The following is an 18,588-nucleotide window of genomic DNA, read 5'->3' as shown; positions in this document are numbered from 1 at the left end:
TGTCTTATACTTTCCCAGAAGTCTCGTGATTGGGGTTTGGGGGTGGCCCCATCTTCCAGCATTTGACTCATTTATTCTCCCATCTTTCCCTCTTCCTTAGTGGATACTGGCAAGGATGCAGTGAATTGTACCTACAAGAATGAGGATGACTGTGTTGTCAGATTCCAGTATTATGAAGACGCCAGTGGAAAGTCCATCCTGTATGTGGTAGAAGAGCCAGGTGAGTGAACCCTGAGGACCCCTGGCTCTACCCCAGGGAGAAGGAGAACTGTGTTAGGCAGTGATTTCCACCCATCACTCCTCTTAAACAGAACAGCCAGGTTAAGCCTGGCCTTACAAGTGATAATTTAGGGCCTGTCTTCTGCGTGTGGGGGATATATTTATACAAATATGAGCAAGAAAGTGATTTGCTAATTGAGGAGACAGAAAAAATAAGGTGGGTAAGGAAAGGAAGAAGGTAGATATGGATCCCATCAAGGAATAAAATATATCATGGCGTTTTTTGAAGTGATAAAGTTAAGAAGTAAGGAATTTAAATTCTAGCATTTTTCAGCACAAGGCATCTGCTCTACTAAAAGTTAAATGGTTGCCAAGAGCAACCAACTGGCTGCTCCAGAGGAAGGCCTGATGGCTGGAGGTGTTGACCTTACCAGGTTCACTACCCTCAACACTAAAAATGTAGAAAAAGGTAGTGCTTGCTCTCAAGAGGAAGAGCTCATCCCATCACACACAGACCAGCCACAGGTTTGTCACCACCCGTTAAAGTAGACTTGCTTGCCTCTGCTTACCACCTTCCTCTCCTTCCTTTCCCTTAAACAACAGATTGATATGAATCATTAGAAAATATTTTGGAGTACTTATTATATATCGGGCACTGTGCTAGCTGCTGAGAATATAACAGTAAATAATGCAGACGTGGCACTCACAACCCATGGGAGAGACAGGCATGTAAATCAGTAATGACGCTGAGAGGGTTAAGGGCTATGGTATGGCTGGGGGTGGACGAGAACTTAGGGGAGTTAAGGGGCAATCTCTAAAGGCAGAGGCTAAAATCAGTTAATCGCTTGACATTCTTTATAGCTGGAGGGATTTCTTCAAATCCTCCTTTAGACCAGCGGCCAGCAAACTTTCTGTAAAGGGCCAGATGTTAAATATTTTAGGCTTTGTGGGCCCTGTGGTCTCTGCTGTGACTACTCAACTCTGCCATTGTAGCAGGAAAGAAGGCATAGACTATATGTAAATGCAGGGGCTGGCTGTATTTACAAAAACAGGTGTCAAGGTGCATTTGGCTTACAGGCCATAGTTTGCTGGCTCCTGCTTTAGGGCAGCGGTTCTCAAACTTTTGTATGTTCCTTTGTTAAAAAATCCAGAGTCCTGAGCCGTGTCCTACTTCCACAAACCTATGTCTCTGTGTTCTTTATTAGTGCTCCTGGTAATTGTGACACACCCCAGTATTTGATGCCTCTGCCTTAGACACATCACTTTTCCCATGAGCCTTCTCAGGCCTCCTCCAGCCTCCATTCTGCTGACTAGGTTTGGTGCTCCTGTTTGACTCTCACAGCAGCTGTGCTTCCCTAGCTTTCCTGAAGCTATTAAATTGCTTCTTTAATCACCTGTCTCCCTCAATAGTTCATAGTTCCATAAACACAGGAACAGTTTCTGTCTTATCTATTGTTATATCTGCATACTTGGCTCAGTCATCTGCAAAGAAGACAATAAATGGGTTTTGAATAAATTAAGATGACTGATTATTCCTAGGAGATAAGCAGGCTTATATACGTCTTGACATCTGTTGCGAGAATTTTGATGCTTGAGAAGGAGGGGGATGAAAGTGGGAAAAGGGCTGCCACATCTATGTCACCGGGGTGTTGCTATCTTCATGGGTAGAGGAGAGCATGGTGCCCCCATCTGTGATGTTCATCAGTCTTCCCCAGAGCTCTTGCCTTTTATAAGGGAGAAGGAAGGTAAAGAAAGGGCATCAGCTTAGTTTTATTTAATGACTCAAGGGGGAGCTGATGTGGGGAAGGGGAGAGGGAAGAGCCTGGGTATGTATCTGTGTGGGAGCAGATGTGGATTATTTGGCCATGACTTCCTCACACTTTCCCATCTGCCCATGTTAACATATTTTATGGATTTTTCCACAACCACCCTATCTGTACCTTTGTCCCTTCTCATTTCAGAAGGTTGGTATGTTATTGCTCTTGGATTTAACATTACTTCATCTCTGTTACAACAATCCTCTGGTTCCTGCTGTATCGCCAAAATCATTTGGCTCGGTATTCCGAGACTGGAATCTACTGCCTGGAGTTGTGGGGAACAAAGATGATGATAACCTCAGTGGTACAAATAACCCCCTGGGGGTAACTTTTCTGGCTTACTACCAGTAGACCCCTTCTTCCACATTAGGAGATGGGACCGCAGACCCACATTTCCTCTCTCGTTCCTTAGAATGCCAAGTTCTGCTTCTCTCACTCCCCACTCCCAACCATTTTCAGGGGCTCTGGCTTTGAGTAGGGACTCTGGAGTCCCTGAGTGTAGGAGGACATTATTCTCATTCTGTTCTCAAATTCATGCTCTTGCAGATGCTCTCTTTGAAGGGCAGTAAACAGAGCACTGCCACAGGGCTTGCCATTGGCCAAGTGATATTCAGCCCACATGGAATGGGCTCCCCTGAGCTGGGCCATCATTACTCTCAGATAGGGTTGCCTGATAAAATATAATATGTCCCATACAATATTTGGTACATACTTAATGCGAGAAAGTTATTTGTTGTTTATCTGAAATTCAAATTTAACTAGACTTCCTGTACATTTGTTTGTCAAATCTGCTAAACCTACCCAGTCTGTCCTGACCTGGGGTCATCCACCCTGGGTCCTCATTGCTGTGGCTGGGAGGGCTCTCCAGAGACCACCTGACCTTGTCTTCTGCTTCTAGGAAGTTTGCCATCCACTCTTTTCAGGACAGATGGTTAACTGATTTTTTCCCCCTCAAGACCTCCTGGCATTCTACCTGTCCTGCCCATACTGATATGCAGAATTGAAGAGATTTCACTTTGAGATTTGAGGGTTGGCCCTACCTCAATCTTCCAGAGAACTCATAATTGCTTTTCCCAGAAGCACTGGGGCCCTTCACTCCTAGAACTTGGACACTGGAACCTCACAGCCTCTCTCCAGGCGCTCCTTTAATTATAGACAGGTTATAATTTGGTGGCTTGGGAAATAGCCAGCTTGGGTTTGTGGTGGTAGTTGTTTTGGGGTAGTATGTGGTGAGCATAGGGTGTGTGTTTAGAGAAGAAGGTGAGAGACAGTGTGGAAAGTGGGTGTGACCTCCTCTCCACACCCATCAATACACATATACACACGCCTAATTACATAACACCTGAGAAGTTACTTGAGTGAGGTCACCCATCAGACACCCATGGTTTATGGGAAGCAGAGCTCTGTAGAGCATTCTCAGCCTGGCCCTCAGAGGGTGACACACCTCTGTCTGTGTCTGTTGTTGACTGGGGTTGAACAGGAAGTCGGCTCTCAATAGGTTTAGAATTTTAGATGACTAAATATTTTGGGAAGGAACCCAAAATGTTGTCTTGGTTGGCGGGCTGCTTGGTCTCTAAGTATGCTGAAAAGGTCATTAGGTTACCAGCCCTCAGGGATGTAAGTATCTGAACCAGGGTAACAAACTCAAACGCCTACAGGAGCTAGGTAAATAAATTAGTGAAAAGAGCTGGATATAACAACTCCAGCAATAATGGCAGTTGGTATTTATTGAGCACTGGCTCTATGCCAGGTACCGTCTGAGTTCTTTAAATATATTTAACTTAATTATTCCTCACAACAAGTTTTTGAAGTCAGTGCTGTTACTTTCTCCACTTTAAAGATGGAGAGACAGGAAACAGACACCCAGAAAGGTTAAATAGTTTATCAGAGGTCACATAGCAAAGTAAGTGGCAAAGCAGTGTTCAAACCCAGGTAATCTGGCTCCAGAGCCCACAGTAGCACAGACTCAGTAACAAGTCACACTTTCCTGCCATTTAGTGGAGGAAAGAGAGAGTGGTGAGGACTCTGGCAAATTAGAAAACAAATCCCATCTAACAGGGGTAGCTGCTCCTCATATCTAGCCTGTTGTTTCTAGATCTTTTGATTTTTTTTTTTAAAGAGAAGAATCTGAAATTTTCGGGGAAGAATCTCGTAATTTTTCAGTGTTGCCAACAAAATCAAATTTTTTTGTGTGAGGAAGATTGGCCCTGAGCAAACATCTGTTGCCAATCTTCCTTCCTCTTTTTGCTTGAGGAAGATTGTCTCTGAGCTAACATCTGTGCTGGTCTTCCTCTATTCTGTATGTGGGATGCCACCACAGCATGGCTTGAGGAGCAGAGCTAGGTCCATGCCTGGGATCTGAACCTGCGAACCCTGGGCTGCTGAAGCGGAGAGCACAAACATAACAACTATGCCACCGGGCTGGCCCCCTAAATTGTTAATAAACACTTGTGTGAACCCATGCCGGTAGGCTAGATTCTGCCTGTGGGTGACCAGCTCACAACCTTTGATTTTAACGACTCAAGACAGATCAATAATTTGTCCTAAAGATTAGCCCCCTCATTTTAAAAACTAACTGATTTACTTTGTAAGTCCTGTTTCCTTCAGAGAACTTTCTAGAACTTCATTGACTTTGTCAGGAAGATCTTATTTGTAACCAGTTCAAGTGGTTCCTGCTCCATTCACAACCATCCTGCTCTGTGCTCTCTCCTGACAGAGTGTCCCAAGGGCCCTGACATCCTGGTGGTCCTTCTTTCAGTGATGGGGGCCATTCTGCTCATCGGTCTTGCTACTCTGCTCATCTGGAAGCTCCTCATCACCATCCATGACCGGAAGGAATTTGCTAAATTTGAGGAAGAGCGAGCCAGAGCAAAATGGGACACTGTAAGAGGCTGGGCTGGGCTGGGCTGGGCGTTTTCTTAAGTCATAGGTTTGAGAGGCTGAAGTGGAGGCTGCAGATGCTTAGGGTGGCCATGTTCAGCCAGCACCATAGTTTCCCAGATAGCCTCTGTTCTGGAAATTGGGAGATAGTCTGACTGTCCCGTTGTGCTTATGCTTCCTGGAAACTACCTGATCTCTCTCTACCACCCAGTGACCATGGGCCATGTCAGTGAGTACTGACAGAGCACTGACAGAGCACAGACAGGGCCCAGCTCTGCTCTGAACATTGTGAAGACAAGACACACTTGAGAATCCTACATTGAGAATATATAATACATTATATCCTGATGAAGTGCAAGGCATTAAACACAAACAGAAAAAACCCAATAGCTAACATTTACTGAGGTTTCACCATGTATCAGGAACTGTTCTAAATGCTTTTTATGTGTTAACTTCTTTTATCCCTATGACAACCCTTGTGGTAGGCAACTTTATTATTCCCATTTTATAGATAAGGAAACTGAGTACAGAGAAGTTAGGCACCTTGCCTAACTGTGAAAGGGAGTTAGATTACTATAGGAATTACTTTTTTTGTCAGTCTCTTAGAAATAGTGGCAGGATGTCATTCCATCTCATTCTCCTCTTTTTCCTCAAATGATGGTAGCTTCCAAATCAGACTCTACTTTTATGCTCCCTGCAGTTAATCCTGATTGGATCCAATCAAACAAGCATTTATGGAGAACCTTCTATATACTGAATTTTACTCTGTCCTCCTTTGGCTCATCTTCCACATTTTAACTTTTTTCTGGACCTTCCAAATGGCTGTTTGACTCCATGAATGTTCAGGAGTAGGCTGAAAGTTTGTTCCCATTTGATAGAGACCTTAGGACTTTGTACCCAAGGGTCCCAAGAAACTAAGATGGTTCTGTTAGTACAGTATAGAAATCCTGAACCTCTGAGGCATGTGAGAATGTGTTGCGTTTCTGTGTGAGAATGTGTTGGTACTAAGGACTACCAGACCTTCTGAGATTTGTCACTTTTTGTTAGAAAATAATTTGAGAAACCTAGTCAGGGTCTTACTTTTTCCTAATAACATGATAGTTTGTGGGTAGTGCTTGAAGAGATGAGTTGGAAACAAATTAAGAATTGTTTGAACAAAAGCTGTCCTCTAAGTTCCAACAATCACCTGCTACATTTCTCTTCCCTGCCCACATCCCCAAGCATGGTCACAACAAAGGAAAAAGGGGAGAAGCGCAAAAGAGAGAGTGTGGGGAGAGGGAGGGAATAGGAGATGTTGCCTAAAAGATATCCTGAAATGCTTTGGCATCACTAAAAAGTGATGGGTTAAATTTAACCCCTTAGAAATAGTGGCAGGATGGCATTCCACCTTATGTCTCTTCTTATTTCCTGTCCATTCCCATCTTAAGAGTAAATCTGTGAGTAGAATGAACATTAAGCTGTACATTAATGTTATATTCCAGAGATTGCTGTCTTGGAAAAACTTCCCAGATGAAATGTAAGCCTCGAGGGTAGGGAAGAATTGAGGAATTCACTGTAAGACCCTTTTCTGTTTTTTCCACAGGCCAACAACCCACTGTATAAAGAGGCCACATCCACCTTCACCAACATCACCTACCGAGGCACTTAACGACAAGCAGTTGTCCTCAGATCACTATCAGACTGTCCCAGGATTGTGGGTGTCTCTGCTGTCATGTTTACAGGGGACAATGTCTGTGGGGTGGGACTGGGGGCTTGGACTGGGGTGGGTTGGAAGAATGTCAGTATGTGGAAGTGTGGGTCTGTGCATGTGTGCGTGTGAGTGTGCTGTGAGAGGAGGAATGTGTAATTGAAAACTTGTGATGTGTCACAGATAAGCGGAGCTCCTCAGCTTTGTCCTCAGAATGCCTCCTTCAGGGATTCTTCCTGCTTAACCTGAGAGTGACCCATGTAGCTGAGCAGGTGTTCTTTTTTACCTCAGTGAGAAGCCAGCTTTTCTTCTCGGGCCGTTCTCCCTGAAGAGAAGGGCAAGGCTGAGGCCTCTCATTCCAGAGAAAGGGACCTTGACTCTACCCTGAGTTTGTGGTTCTTGGGCCTGACTCTCAGCAGCTATGGTAGGAACTGCTGGGCTTTGCAGCCTTGTTGTGTCATCTGTACCTCTATCTCCTTGCCCTTCTTTCAGGCTGAAGGAGAAGTCAGGGGAGAGCTGAACCCTCAGAGTTGCCTGTGCCTTTTGCCGTCACCTCAGTCCAGCATGGTTCCCTCATTAGGGGAGTCCTTGCTACCTAATTCTTTTATCTGTTGGGAGTGAGGATGACAAGGTCGCCCAGGGATCATGCATGGCCTGGGGGTATGTGCCAGGGTCCCCCAGTTCATAATCATCACCCTCAGATTTGCCTCATTGGCAGCTCCACCCTAGAGGTTCTTTTAGAAATATGTCACTCTTAGACCAGCACCACCTACTTCAACACTCTCACTGCTGTAGATGTCTGTTACGTACTGAGAATTTCTCTTACGACCAAAAGCTTTTCCTCCCAGGGAGAGTGCTATGCTTAGAGCCAGAGGTCTGGCCCCACCCTTCAGGCCTTCTGCCCCTTGTCCAAGGCACCTCCGTACACCCAACCCTGTGCCTTTATGTGCTACATCCATCCACAGGGCTGATTGCATTTCTCTACCTCTTGGGTGTCTTGTGAAGGAATCATTCCCATGGGGCTCTGAGTCTTCTGGGCAGAGGGGCCGGGGTGGAATGATGGGCCAGTTGTATCAGCATGTGTGGCCTATTCTCCTATGGGCTGGGCAACCTCATTTTAACTCAGTCTTTAATCTGAGAGGCCACAAGTAGAATTTTATTTTATTTTTCTCATTGGGGCACCTGAAACCATGGTGAGACTTGCTTAATCTAAAGGAACACGTATAGAAACACACTAGCATTATATTTGTAATTTTATGTGACAGGGAGGAAGGAGAGTATAAATATAAAAAACCACACAGACTTGGGCCGAATACAGACACTCCCACTTGGCATCATTCACAGCAATTCGCTGCCCAGTTGTTGGGTCTGTGAGGGCTCTCTCATCCTGGAAGCCTGTGGAGTGGATGCATGGACATGCTGGACTTTCTTGAGGAGGAGGGAAATGGGCTGTTCTTTTTTTCCCAGCAATAGCAGTTGCTCCAAGGGTGCTTACGTTCGTTCAACATTAACAACCACCCCTACCCCTCAAGGAAAAGGGAAGGACCTATAAGCAGTGGTCTGATGATCAGAAAATCTAAGTCCTGGCCTCAGTGTTGCAGCTAAGGAACCTTTAACCTTAATTAAGGCAAGTCATTTTCTTCTCCCTGGGCCTCACTTTTTTCTCGTCTGAAAAATGATGGGTTTAGACCAGCCACTCTAGAAAGTCTCTTTCAGAATCAACATTCTCAGATGCTGGGACTTACTGTGGCATCAAACATGCGGTCAAGATTCTGTGGAATGTTGATATTATTTGTTTTTTAAGTTGGGAGATCTGAGAGACCTGACTTTGTCAAGAGCAGATGTCATTCCATATCACCTTTCTCAATGAAGAATCCTTGTTCTTTCCTCTCTTAGAACCCCTCTCCAACTTCTGTTAGCAGTTACATCTCCTGATGTAGCACTTAAGCTCCACTTAGTTATTATTTCTTTGTTCACTTTGCACACATTAGTGTCCACATATTAGGGAAGAGGAATTCATAAGAAGTCACTGAAATGTGTATTCTGTATCAATGTGTTGACATTGAGAATAAGCCTTGGAGTTAGGAACAGGGCAGACGATTGAGCCTTACTGTGGGGGATGGTAATGTAGGAGGGGGAGATGATCATGAATCCAAGAAGTTTAGAACCTTACTGTAACCTTTGGCTACTGAGAAAAGAGTCCATTAGGGTAGTAGTTGGACATTTTCTTTAGATAAGATAGTTTATATGAAGAAACTATGTCAAAGAGGAAGAACATGTATCCAAAGGATAAAAAATCAGTAGGAATCTTGTCTGAGTTTCTGGAATGAGGCTCCTAGGCCTTGAAGACCAGTACTCTTTGTCTATATGTGGAGAGAACTCATAGCTGCATTCCCAAGATAGCAAATAGCAGTCAGTTTTGGCATCATGTAGGGTGAACCCCTACATGGTATTTTCGCATCAGATACAGCCCAAAGAGGTTATTTGTGCCCAGCTCTTTTGGAGATAATTTATGTTCAATCTCAGGGTCTGTGGACAGTGATGGGAAACTGAACATTCCTGACAAGTAGTCACATAATGAGTCAGTTCTTTACCTCTTGGGTATTCCAAGACCATCCATGATTTCAAGATACTTGTCTTTGTTAAGTATTCCTGGTTGAAATTACTTAAGTGCCTTCCTGACTTCCTAACCTCCTCCTCTGAGTTGTGCAACAGTGAATTAAATGTGCTTTCCAAAAAGAATTGCTAAGGCTGCCCAGTGCTTCCTGTGTTGTTATTTCTGTTTCCTTTGGGTGAAAAGAATAAGTGTCATTGCCTCACAAATGATTATTTTAGAACAAGCCTGTTTCCAAATGTAACAGAATGATGACTACTACGGGAACTGAAGTTAGCTTCAGAACCCAGAGTTCTTCTTTAGACTTTAATAACATTTTCAAAATGAGTAAGTTGTTACTGTTCTAAGAGTTATAGTATTGTGTGTGTGTGTGTGTGTTTTTAATTGGGGATTTTTAGGAGCTTGTGTAAACTCAACAGAACAGACTGTCAGTTTAGCCTAGGTTTTGTCTGCAGAAAGCATAAATAGGTAAAATAAAGGCTTAATGGCAAATTATGTACAGGAGCATTTAAATGCTCAACTTTTTTTTAAGGCAGTGGGTCTCAAAGTTTGGTCTCAGAACTAGCAGCATCAGTATCACCTGGGAACTTGTTAGGAATTAAACTTCAAAAGCCTCACCCACAACAACTGAATCAGAAAATCTGATAGTGGGGCCCAGAGTTCTGCGTTTTAATAAGCCCTCCTGGTGATTCTGCTGCATGTTCAAGTTTGAGAACTACTGATTTAAGGAGTCACATGCCTATCCTTCTGGCCTAGAAAGACTTTTACAGTAAGTCAGCTCAGTTGCTAAAAGATTAAGAACATACCTTGGCTGGGGCTGGCCCGGTGGCCGAGTGGTTAAGTTTGCGCGCTCCGCTGCAGGCAGCCCAGTGTTTCGTTGGTTCGATTCCTGGGCGCGGACATGGCACTGCTCATCAAACCACGCTGAGGCAGCGTCCCACATGCCACAACTAGAAGGACAAACAACGAACAATATATAACTATGTACTGGGGGGCTTTTGGGAGAAAAAGGAAAAAATAAAATCTTAAAAAAAAAGGAACATACCTTGGCTGATAGATTAAGAAAATCAAATATCTACCCACACAAAATGAAAATCTACTTTGATCCATTTTCCAGGTTAAGTGATCACAGCCTTCTTGGGTTCATTCACAGCCACAAATTTCCAAGGAAAACCAGAAGTAATAGGTCAGAGTCATAGGAGGAAAAATAGCTATCAGGATACTTTGGCAGGCAGCTAAGAAAAACTTTTATGTATACCAAGCTGAAGCAAGAAAATACTCTTGCAGCATTTATTTATGGGAGGTGGGATCAAAATCTTAATTATTGACATTATCATCCTATAGGATGCCAGAATAAGACTTTAGAATTTGTAACTTCACTTTTTGCTATTTAAAATTTATTGAGCACCGACAGTGTGGGATTAAAGTACTTTACAGAACACTCATAACATAATCTTTGCCTTTGAGTCTTACATTCCTTACACAATGTACATTTTTTTAACACAATACAGTGTGTGACATCATAAAAAGATTATGCAGACACAGACTGAGTCCTTTTATGGTGAAATTTTGTGAGATTCACTGTTTTATTTACATCATGGTAACTGATGGCTAAATGGATGAAAATGGAGGGCTTTATGTGAAAATAAAATGAAAAGCTATGTCAAATCGTATTTGTAATCCTTTAACTCTTGGGCTCTGTAGTCTGAACTCTATGGTAACAGCCATCTAAGGACAGCTGGGATCAATTACAAGCAGTTGTCTTGGAATTACAGTGCACTCATTTTTCACACTGATATAAGGAGACAATAACATATGCTTTGAAAGTAAGCCATTTAATATTTGTTGAAAATAATTTCTATTTGGTTTTGTAATATAATCTATTTCTGGAGATATATATATACATATATATATATTCCTAATTTGTTTTAGTTTGACTAAAGCACACAAGGAGGCAATTTTAAGTGCTTGTGATCAGGGTTAACCATAACGTCAAGTAAAATTTTAAAAATCCACTTAATGTGGCTACCCAAGAACGGTTTGTATGTGAAAGAATTATAGGTCAGGAACAAGATTGCATTCTTTGCAACAGCTAGTGTCAGTGATGTCTCTCCAACTTCTTGGATAGAGGAAACATTTTCATCAATTGTGTATTTTCTGACAATATACCAAAGAGTACACACAGAACCTAAGTATTTAGAAAGCAACATTTAGGAAATTTAAGAGCCTTTAGACAAAACTTCCTTTGTAAATTATTCTTGATCAGTGTTCCTGAAAAGAACTTTATAAGGAAAAAGTTTCACAATTCATTGTGTTTTACCTAATAAATTAGTTGGGCGTTCTTGTGACTCATACACAATTGGCATGATTCTTTGGAAAGGTCAGTGATGAGTGTGTAAATATCATTTTGTGGCCAATGGAAATACTTTGTTAAGAAAAAGGAAAAATGCTGATGGATGATTGCTAGACTTTGCTTTTCCTGACCCTTGTAATCACCCATTGTGACAGAGATTGCTAATTGTGCCCGTATTTGTTTTCCCCTTCTCATATAGTATTAGAACTCCTAATTTTTAGCTGGGCACATGGCTGCCCAGAATAAATGCTATGTTTCCTAGCCTCTCTTGCAGCTAGGTGTGCCATGGCCATCTCATAGACAGTGAGATGTAAATACAAGAGGTGCATACAACTTCCAGTAAGTGCCACTTAAGGGAGGGAGCAAGCCTTTCTTCTCCCTTCTTCTTCCCGCAGGCTAGAAAGTAGAGATAATAGCTAGAATTTAAGCAGGCATCATGGATCAAGATGTGACCTAGGGGATTGTATTGGTTATCTATTGCTGTACAACAAATTATCCCACAATTTAGCAGCCTAAAATAACAAACATTATCTTTGAGTTTCTGTGGTCAGGAATTCAGGAATGGCTTAGAGTCTCTCATGAGGTTGTAGTCAGGCTGTTGGCCAGAGCTTCAGTCAATTGAAGGCTCAAAGAGGCTGAAGGATCCTCTTCCAAGGTGGTTCACTCACATGGCTGTTGGCAGGAGGCCTCAGTTTCATGCTGGCTGTTGGTGATAGGCTTATTTCCTTATCATTTGCACATTTCCATAGGACTGCTTAGTGTCCTCATGGCATGTCAGCTGGCTTCTCCCCAAGTGAGTAATCCAACAGAGAGCAAGGAGGAAGCTGCAACATCTTTTATGACTTAGTTTTGTAAGTGTCACATCATCACTTCTGCCATGTTCTATTCATTATATGTAGCTCACTAAATCCTGCCCACATTCAAGGGGAGGGGACTAGGTGCCACTTCTTGAAGGGAGGAACATTGTAGTAGACAGAACCATTGCCTGCACACCCCTACCCCCACACCTCCAAAGATATCTTTGTCCTAATGCCTAGAACCAGCACATATGTTACGTACACAGAATATAGGACTTTGCTTCTGTAATTAAGAATCTGGAGATGAGAAAATTATGGAGTACCTGGGTAGGCTTAATGTAATCATAAGGATCTTTATAAGAGGAAGGCAAGAGAGTCAGAGTGAGAGTAGTAAATGTAAGGATGGAAGCAGGTCAGAGTGATAGAGCCATGAGTCAAGGAATGCATACCACCTCTAGAAGCTGGAAAAGGTAAGGAATGGATTTTCCCCTAGAGCCTGCAGAAGGAGTGCAGCCTTTGACTTTAGCCCTCTAAGACCCATTTTGGATTTCTGACCTCCAGAAATGTAAGATAATAAATTGTTTTCTAAGCCACTAAGTTAGTGGTAATTTATTACAACAGCGATAGGAAACTAATACAAGCATCAAAGTATTTGTGGACATATTTTGAAAACACCACAGTCCGCCCTCTGGCCACAAATTATTTATAGTCCTCCCATATGCAAAATACACTCACCCCTCCCAAGGCCCCAAAGTCTTAGCTCATTATAGCCTCAGCTCAGAGTCCTTATTCTCTACATAGGTCCAGGGGAAGATGAGGCTTCTTGGATGTAGTTTTTTCCATCCAGCTCCTTGAGTATAGTACCTCTCAATCTGAAGTCCTGTGAACTAAAGCAAAAAGCTATATGCTCCCTTCCTACAACCACGAATGTAAAATGAGTGGGACAGATAGGTACAGGAGGGTACGGGTTTGCAGTCACATTTAAGACCTGGAAATAATTCTCCATGGCTTTTGGTTCTACCCTCTAGGCTCCTGGTTTCATCCTCTAAGTCATCCTTTTTTTCATGAAAGGTAGCATGTGTTTGCACATACATAGTTTTCTCAGTCTGTTTCCCGCTTATAGAACTGGAGAGTCCAAAGGCCTCTTTCCTTTTTTTACTCTATCTCTTTCAGCCCAAGCTGGCAGTGTTTCCACAATACAATGCCCTTTTAAAAATTGTGAATCTCCTGTGAATCTTACTGAGTTTCAGTCTATGAGATAAAAGACATACCCATAAATACCTTTGATATAAATCTTTCTCTACCTTGGGCTTCTGCTGGAGGACAAATACCTTAAGCTTTTTAGAAGCTCTATTGTTTGAGAGGATACGAAAAGCATAACCTTAAAATCTTCAGAGTCTTTTCTCTGATTGAGAGGTACTCTGAGGTACCTCCCTTAAAACCACCACTGGAATGAAAACCAGTGTAGCATAAAATAGAAGCCCATGTCCCTGCAACTATGGTACATGATGTTAGCCCTGGAGTGTCTATCTCAGGACCTCTTCAATGTGAGAGAGAAAATTCTATCTTGCTTAGGTCACTATTATGGAAGGATTTTCTGTTACTGGTAAAAGAATCTAATCTTAATTAATATACCCTTAGTGCAATTGGGGGTCTGTGAAACTGACTAATACAGTAACTAACTAATCAGTAGATTCACTATAAAAAACTACAAGTGTTTAAGACTTGTTAAGTATCCACAATGTTTTGATCAGTATACAAACTGAACCTATTACAATCCTTACACATTAGAAGTTGATGCTTTATGAATAGGTGAAAAATGAGTGGATTCCATTAATATCATAAATAGGCTGGAGGGTGGAGAAGTAGGGAATGGAGGGTGGGGTGTTTACAAAAATAAAAGACATAGTCTCAGCACTTAGAATAAAGACTGTTTAGGGAGATAAACTATAAACGTTTTAAAAGTACTAAAACAATGCTTACCGAGTAGGGTTCAAGACACAAATGAGCACAGTAGTATCACTGAAGGAATTAACTATTATAACATTTATTGAGCACTACATATACATTTTTGAATTATCACAATCCTGGGACAATGAGGAAACTGAGGCTTAGAGAACATAAGTAATTCTCCCCACCGCATATAGTACATAAATAGATCAGAATTTGGATAGCTCTGTCTCTAAAGCCCATGCTTATTCCTCACAATGTAAATCATAGAGAGAGCGCTCAGTGGATCAATGAGAACAAATTTATCTATACGTTTGTAAAGAAAAGATAGTTTAAATCGTGGGCTTTGGGGGGGGGGGATATTTTCAAAATGCTCTTTCCTTGACACAGCACTTACAACTTTAGCAAACTTTAAAAATGATTAATTTCACCGAATTGGATTTATACAACCTTTTAGAGACATAACTGGCGAAAGCCAGGAAAAATCGCTTTGTGTCTTTTCTTTTACCAATATCATTTCATCTGCAGGAGTCACGAAAAGAAAAGTTAACTTTCAAAGAACAAGTTTCTCTTCCAAAAGTAAGCGTCAGTCCGCTGAAAGGTAGCCTGGAACAAATTTCAGCAAAGTAGTGGGACAAATGGCTGCGAGCTGCTCTCCATTATTGAGCAGTAGAAACCGAGAAGGATGGAATGTTTCAGAAGAAAGGAAGGGCGGGAGGCATTCAAAGGATGCATAGAAGATACAATTGAGAAGGAGTCAGATTAGGGAGGGACAGTGCACCAGAGAATGAATAGAGCGGGGAGCGTGAAGGATGGAGGGGGAAACCGAGGCGGGGCGTGCGTAAGGAAAGCGCGGAGGGGAGCCCCGCCACTCGCGTCCCGGCCGCCGAGCCCCGGCGCGGTGAGGTCACAGGCCTTTATGAGGTGGGGCGGAGGGGCGCGGCCGCAGCGCTTCCCAGGCGGCGCAGAGGCGGCGGCGAGCTCGGCCGCTCCCCACGGGACCGGAGCTCCTGCGCCGTGACAGCACCGGCGGCCCGGCTCTCGCGCTGGCCCGGCGCGGGCTGCTCGATGGGCGGAGCGTCGGGCTGGGTCAGGTGACCTGGGGGCGGGGCCTCGCTGCGCGGGAGCCTGGGAAGGCGGTGGGCGGGAGCGTCGTGCGGCGCGAGGCGCTGAGAGGCGCGAGTCGAGTCGTGCGAGAGAAGCGCTGACCCGCCGACGGCAGAGGAGCGGGCCTGGGGGCCGTGTGGGAGTGGGGACAGCCCGAGGAGCCCGGGGCCCGACGGTGGGCTTCTCGGGATGGAGGCAGGGTGGGGGGGCGCAAGACTCGCCAAGGCGATGGGGAAGAGGGGAAGAGCCTCTTAGGTGACGGGGGAGAGTGCAACACAGTGCGAGGGACACGTAGAACAGTTAGGAGATGGGGGAAGGTTCCAGAAAGGGCAGCGGGGTGACGGGACGGTCAAGGGGCCGAGTGAGGGGTGACTGGGCCGGAGGTCCTGCAGAAATGGCGGTAGTTTCTGTGCTTGTTTCCGCGTCTGCTTGCTTTTCCCCCAAGGAAGTGCTAAGCTTCGCAAGAGCAGAGCCTTGCGGAGTCCTCCCCAGCACCGGCTCCTGCGTGAAGCGGATGGTGACCCAGCGTTTGTTAAAGACGGTAATGGGCGATCAGGGTGATACATTTAACGTTGAACTTTGGTGGCAGTAGATGCGGGGAAACTGTGTAGGCGGTGGCTGTGGACCGACGTTTGCAGTGCGCGGGCAGCGTGCGAGGGGAGCGGTCGGGAGGGGAAGAGTGGGAAGTCCTGTGTGAAGGGATGTCCCCTTAGGTGTTAGAAGCAGCGAGTTATTCCGTGGAGGTGGTGATAACTCACCAAGTGAGAAAGGACGACTGTGAGAGCACAAGGTAAACAAACATTCAAGCGCCAAGCAAAATCGAGTGTTATGATGGACTTTTGGAGTCAGATTCTCTTTTTCTCTCTCAGCTTGGCCTCTTGATTTACTGAGAAGCTGTGGAATTTAGTGGAACTGTCCCTGGATTTGGGAGTTAGAGAACTGAATTTTGCGACTATCTTGTAGTGTATATTGTGTGAGCAAATCGCCATGTCTCTGGCATCAGTTTCCTCATGTTTAATAAGGGATTTAGACTAGAAAGATTTTTAAGATCATTTGAGCTCTGTTATGCGTTCTGTGATTTCATGTAACAGTAAACAAGGAATCCTCCCCCACCTCAACTTTAACATGTATCTACTAAATTAGAAAATTTTGAAAATTCTGTACTCTGGCAAGGATTGGAAAACCCTTGTAGCTTGGTCTGCATAGGAAATGAATCAATCATGATACTTTAAAAAATACCTTTGATGTTTCAGAGAGTTTGGAATTTCTTCAGTTCTTTTTGGAGTTTTTGATGAGGCAGATGATGACAACCAAGATGCAAGGGAAAACCAGAAAGGATAGTGTGTGTGTGGGAGTGTGGTGGGCAGAATTTAGGGTGTGGCTAGTGGTGGCTATTTTCTCTCTTTCTAGAACTACTGGGACCAGAGGGGAGATAGATGCCCTTCTGGATTCTCATAGCTGCTTCCAGATGTTTCTTCCTCCCATTCTCAGAAGGCTCAGTTTTGCATCTCACGTCATCAGATTATGTCACCCAATACCACTCCTTGTGGCAGTCAGATTTCAGCTGGCTTTCTGCTGCTCTAACACTACTGTCATAATTCTTCTGATTTTAGTATTCATGTAGATGATCTTTTCAATACTCTGTTTTCTCACTTCCTGCCCTCTCCTCCTACAATAATTTCACCTTTCCTCAGTTACTTTCTCCCTTCTTCATAGTTCCAATTTCATATTATCTCAACATGTCCCATTGTCCAACCAGCACATTCCTATCTTTCAGGTACACTCCAACTCTGACAATCTGTGGACCCCACCAGAATCTTCAATCTACTCTTTTTTTTTTTTTTTTTTGATTTTTTTGGGTTTTTTTTTGGTGAGGAAGATTGTCCCTGAACTAACATCTCTTGTCACTCTTCCTCTTTTTTGCTTGAGGATTGTTGCTGAGCTAACATCTGTGCCAGTCTTCCTCTATTTTGTATGTGGGACCCCACCACAGCATAGCTTTATGAGTGGTGTGTATGTCCGTGCCCGGGATCTGAACCTGCAAACCCCAGGCCACTGACGTGGAGTGCGTGAATTTAACCACTATGCCACCGGGCCAGCCCCTCAATCTACATTTTTTTTTTCTTTTAATATCACTTTACCCTCTCTTGTCTTTCCTTCCCACTCACCTACTCAGTTTGTTTCACTGTCAATAAAACCATTCCCTTGCATCCCCCCAGTTCCTTTATCACCTTTTCAGTTCATTTTACTTTCTTGCCTAAATCAAAACCCTAGGTTAAATCTGGATCTCTGCCTATTGAGTGCCACCATTCCCATATTGAACCATCCTTACTGGTTTCACTTTAAATTCACAAGCGTTAACCTCGAGGGGTCCTTGATGCTGCCCAGCAATCATATCAGATTCTCCTGGGCTGTTAATACTTCCTCTCTCCTAGATGACTGTTTTATAACTATACCTTTCTCCTCAAACCTGAAGTACCACCTTTCACATTCTCATTCTTAGTTTGATTACCTTGCTTTATGTTTCACTAAGAAAACTAAAGCAATCAGAGATGATTTTCACAAGCTTAAACAACCACATCTACTCACCTCTTCTGTGTGTAATGATGCCCAGTTACTCTACCATATCTCCTATTACCATGAGTATGTTCTTAGCTAAGGCCAGACTCTTCCCTTGTGCCCTAAATCCCATCTCCCTTCTCCTACTTGAGAGTATTTTTCCAGTAATTTTCCCCTCCGATATGATCAGTTTTTGCTCTTTTACTGGATTATTTCTATCAACATGACTTTATTTTTCCCCATCTTAAACCCTCATAATACCATTTACCCCTCAGCTACTACCTCATTTCTCTTTCTTATTATAGCGTAACTCCTTGAAAGAGTTCTCTCTTCTGACTGTCTGCAATTTCTCTACCTGATTCTCTCTCGAACTCACTCTAGGGACATTTTTTCCTTACCATACCACTGAAATGGCTCCTTGTAGGATCGTTGATGTCCTCCATGTTGCAAAACCTAATGGCTCATTCAGTACTCATCTTGACCTAACAGCAGCATTTGTCACAGTTGATTACTCACTCTTCTTTTGAAGTACTTTTTTTCAGTTGTCTTTCAGGAACCCAAACCCACCTGATTTTCCTTCCTCATAGCAACAGAGTGATCCTTTC

The 18,588-nt window shown here is 43.5% G+C and overlaps 2 protein-coding genes across 3 annotated transcripts in view; both read left to right on the top strand.

Annotated features, from left to right (window-relative positions):
* Positions 1-10,885, top strand: part of ITGB3 (integrin subunit beta 3) — a 49,674-nt gene extending 38,789 nt beyond the window's left edge. For both annotated transcript variants that reach the window (XM_008535012.2, XM_070561752.1), the window contains exons 13-15: positions 101-220; positions 4,753-4,919; positions 6,499-10,885. In XM_008535012.2, coding sequence (XP_008533234.2) covers positions 101-220; positions 4,753-4,919; positions 6,499-6,564 — 353 coding nt within the window. In that variant the 3' untranslated portion in view covers positions 6,565-10,885. The remainder of the gene's footprint in view (positions 1-100; positions 221-4,752; positions 4,920-6,498) is intronic.
* Positions 10,886-15,248: 4,363 nt separating this feature from the next.
* EFCAB3 (EF-hand calcium binding domain 3) overlaps positions 15,249-18,588 on the top strand; it is a 494,329-nt gene continuing 490,989 nt past the window's right edge. Inside the window, exon 1 of the mRNA XM_070561747.1 lies at positions 15,249-15,411. The gene's annotated coding sequence lies outside the window, so the exon portion shown is untranslated. The remainder of the gene's footprint in view (positions 15,412-18,588) is intronic.

The sequence above is a fragment of the Equus przewalskii genome, chromosome 10 (assembly GCF_037783145.1).
Source record: "Equus przewalskii isolate Varuska chromosome 10, EquPr2, whole genome shotgun sequence".
In the NCBI taxonomy this organism is placed as follows: Eukaryota; Metazoa; Chordata; class Mammalia; order Perissodactyla; family Equidae; genus Equus; species Equus przewalskii.
This window is presented reverse-complemented; position numbering and strand designations above follow the sequence as displayed.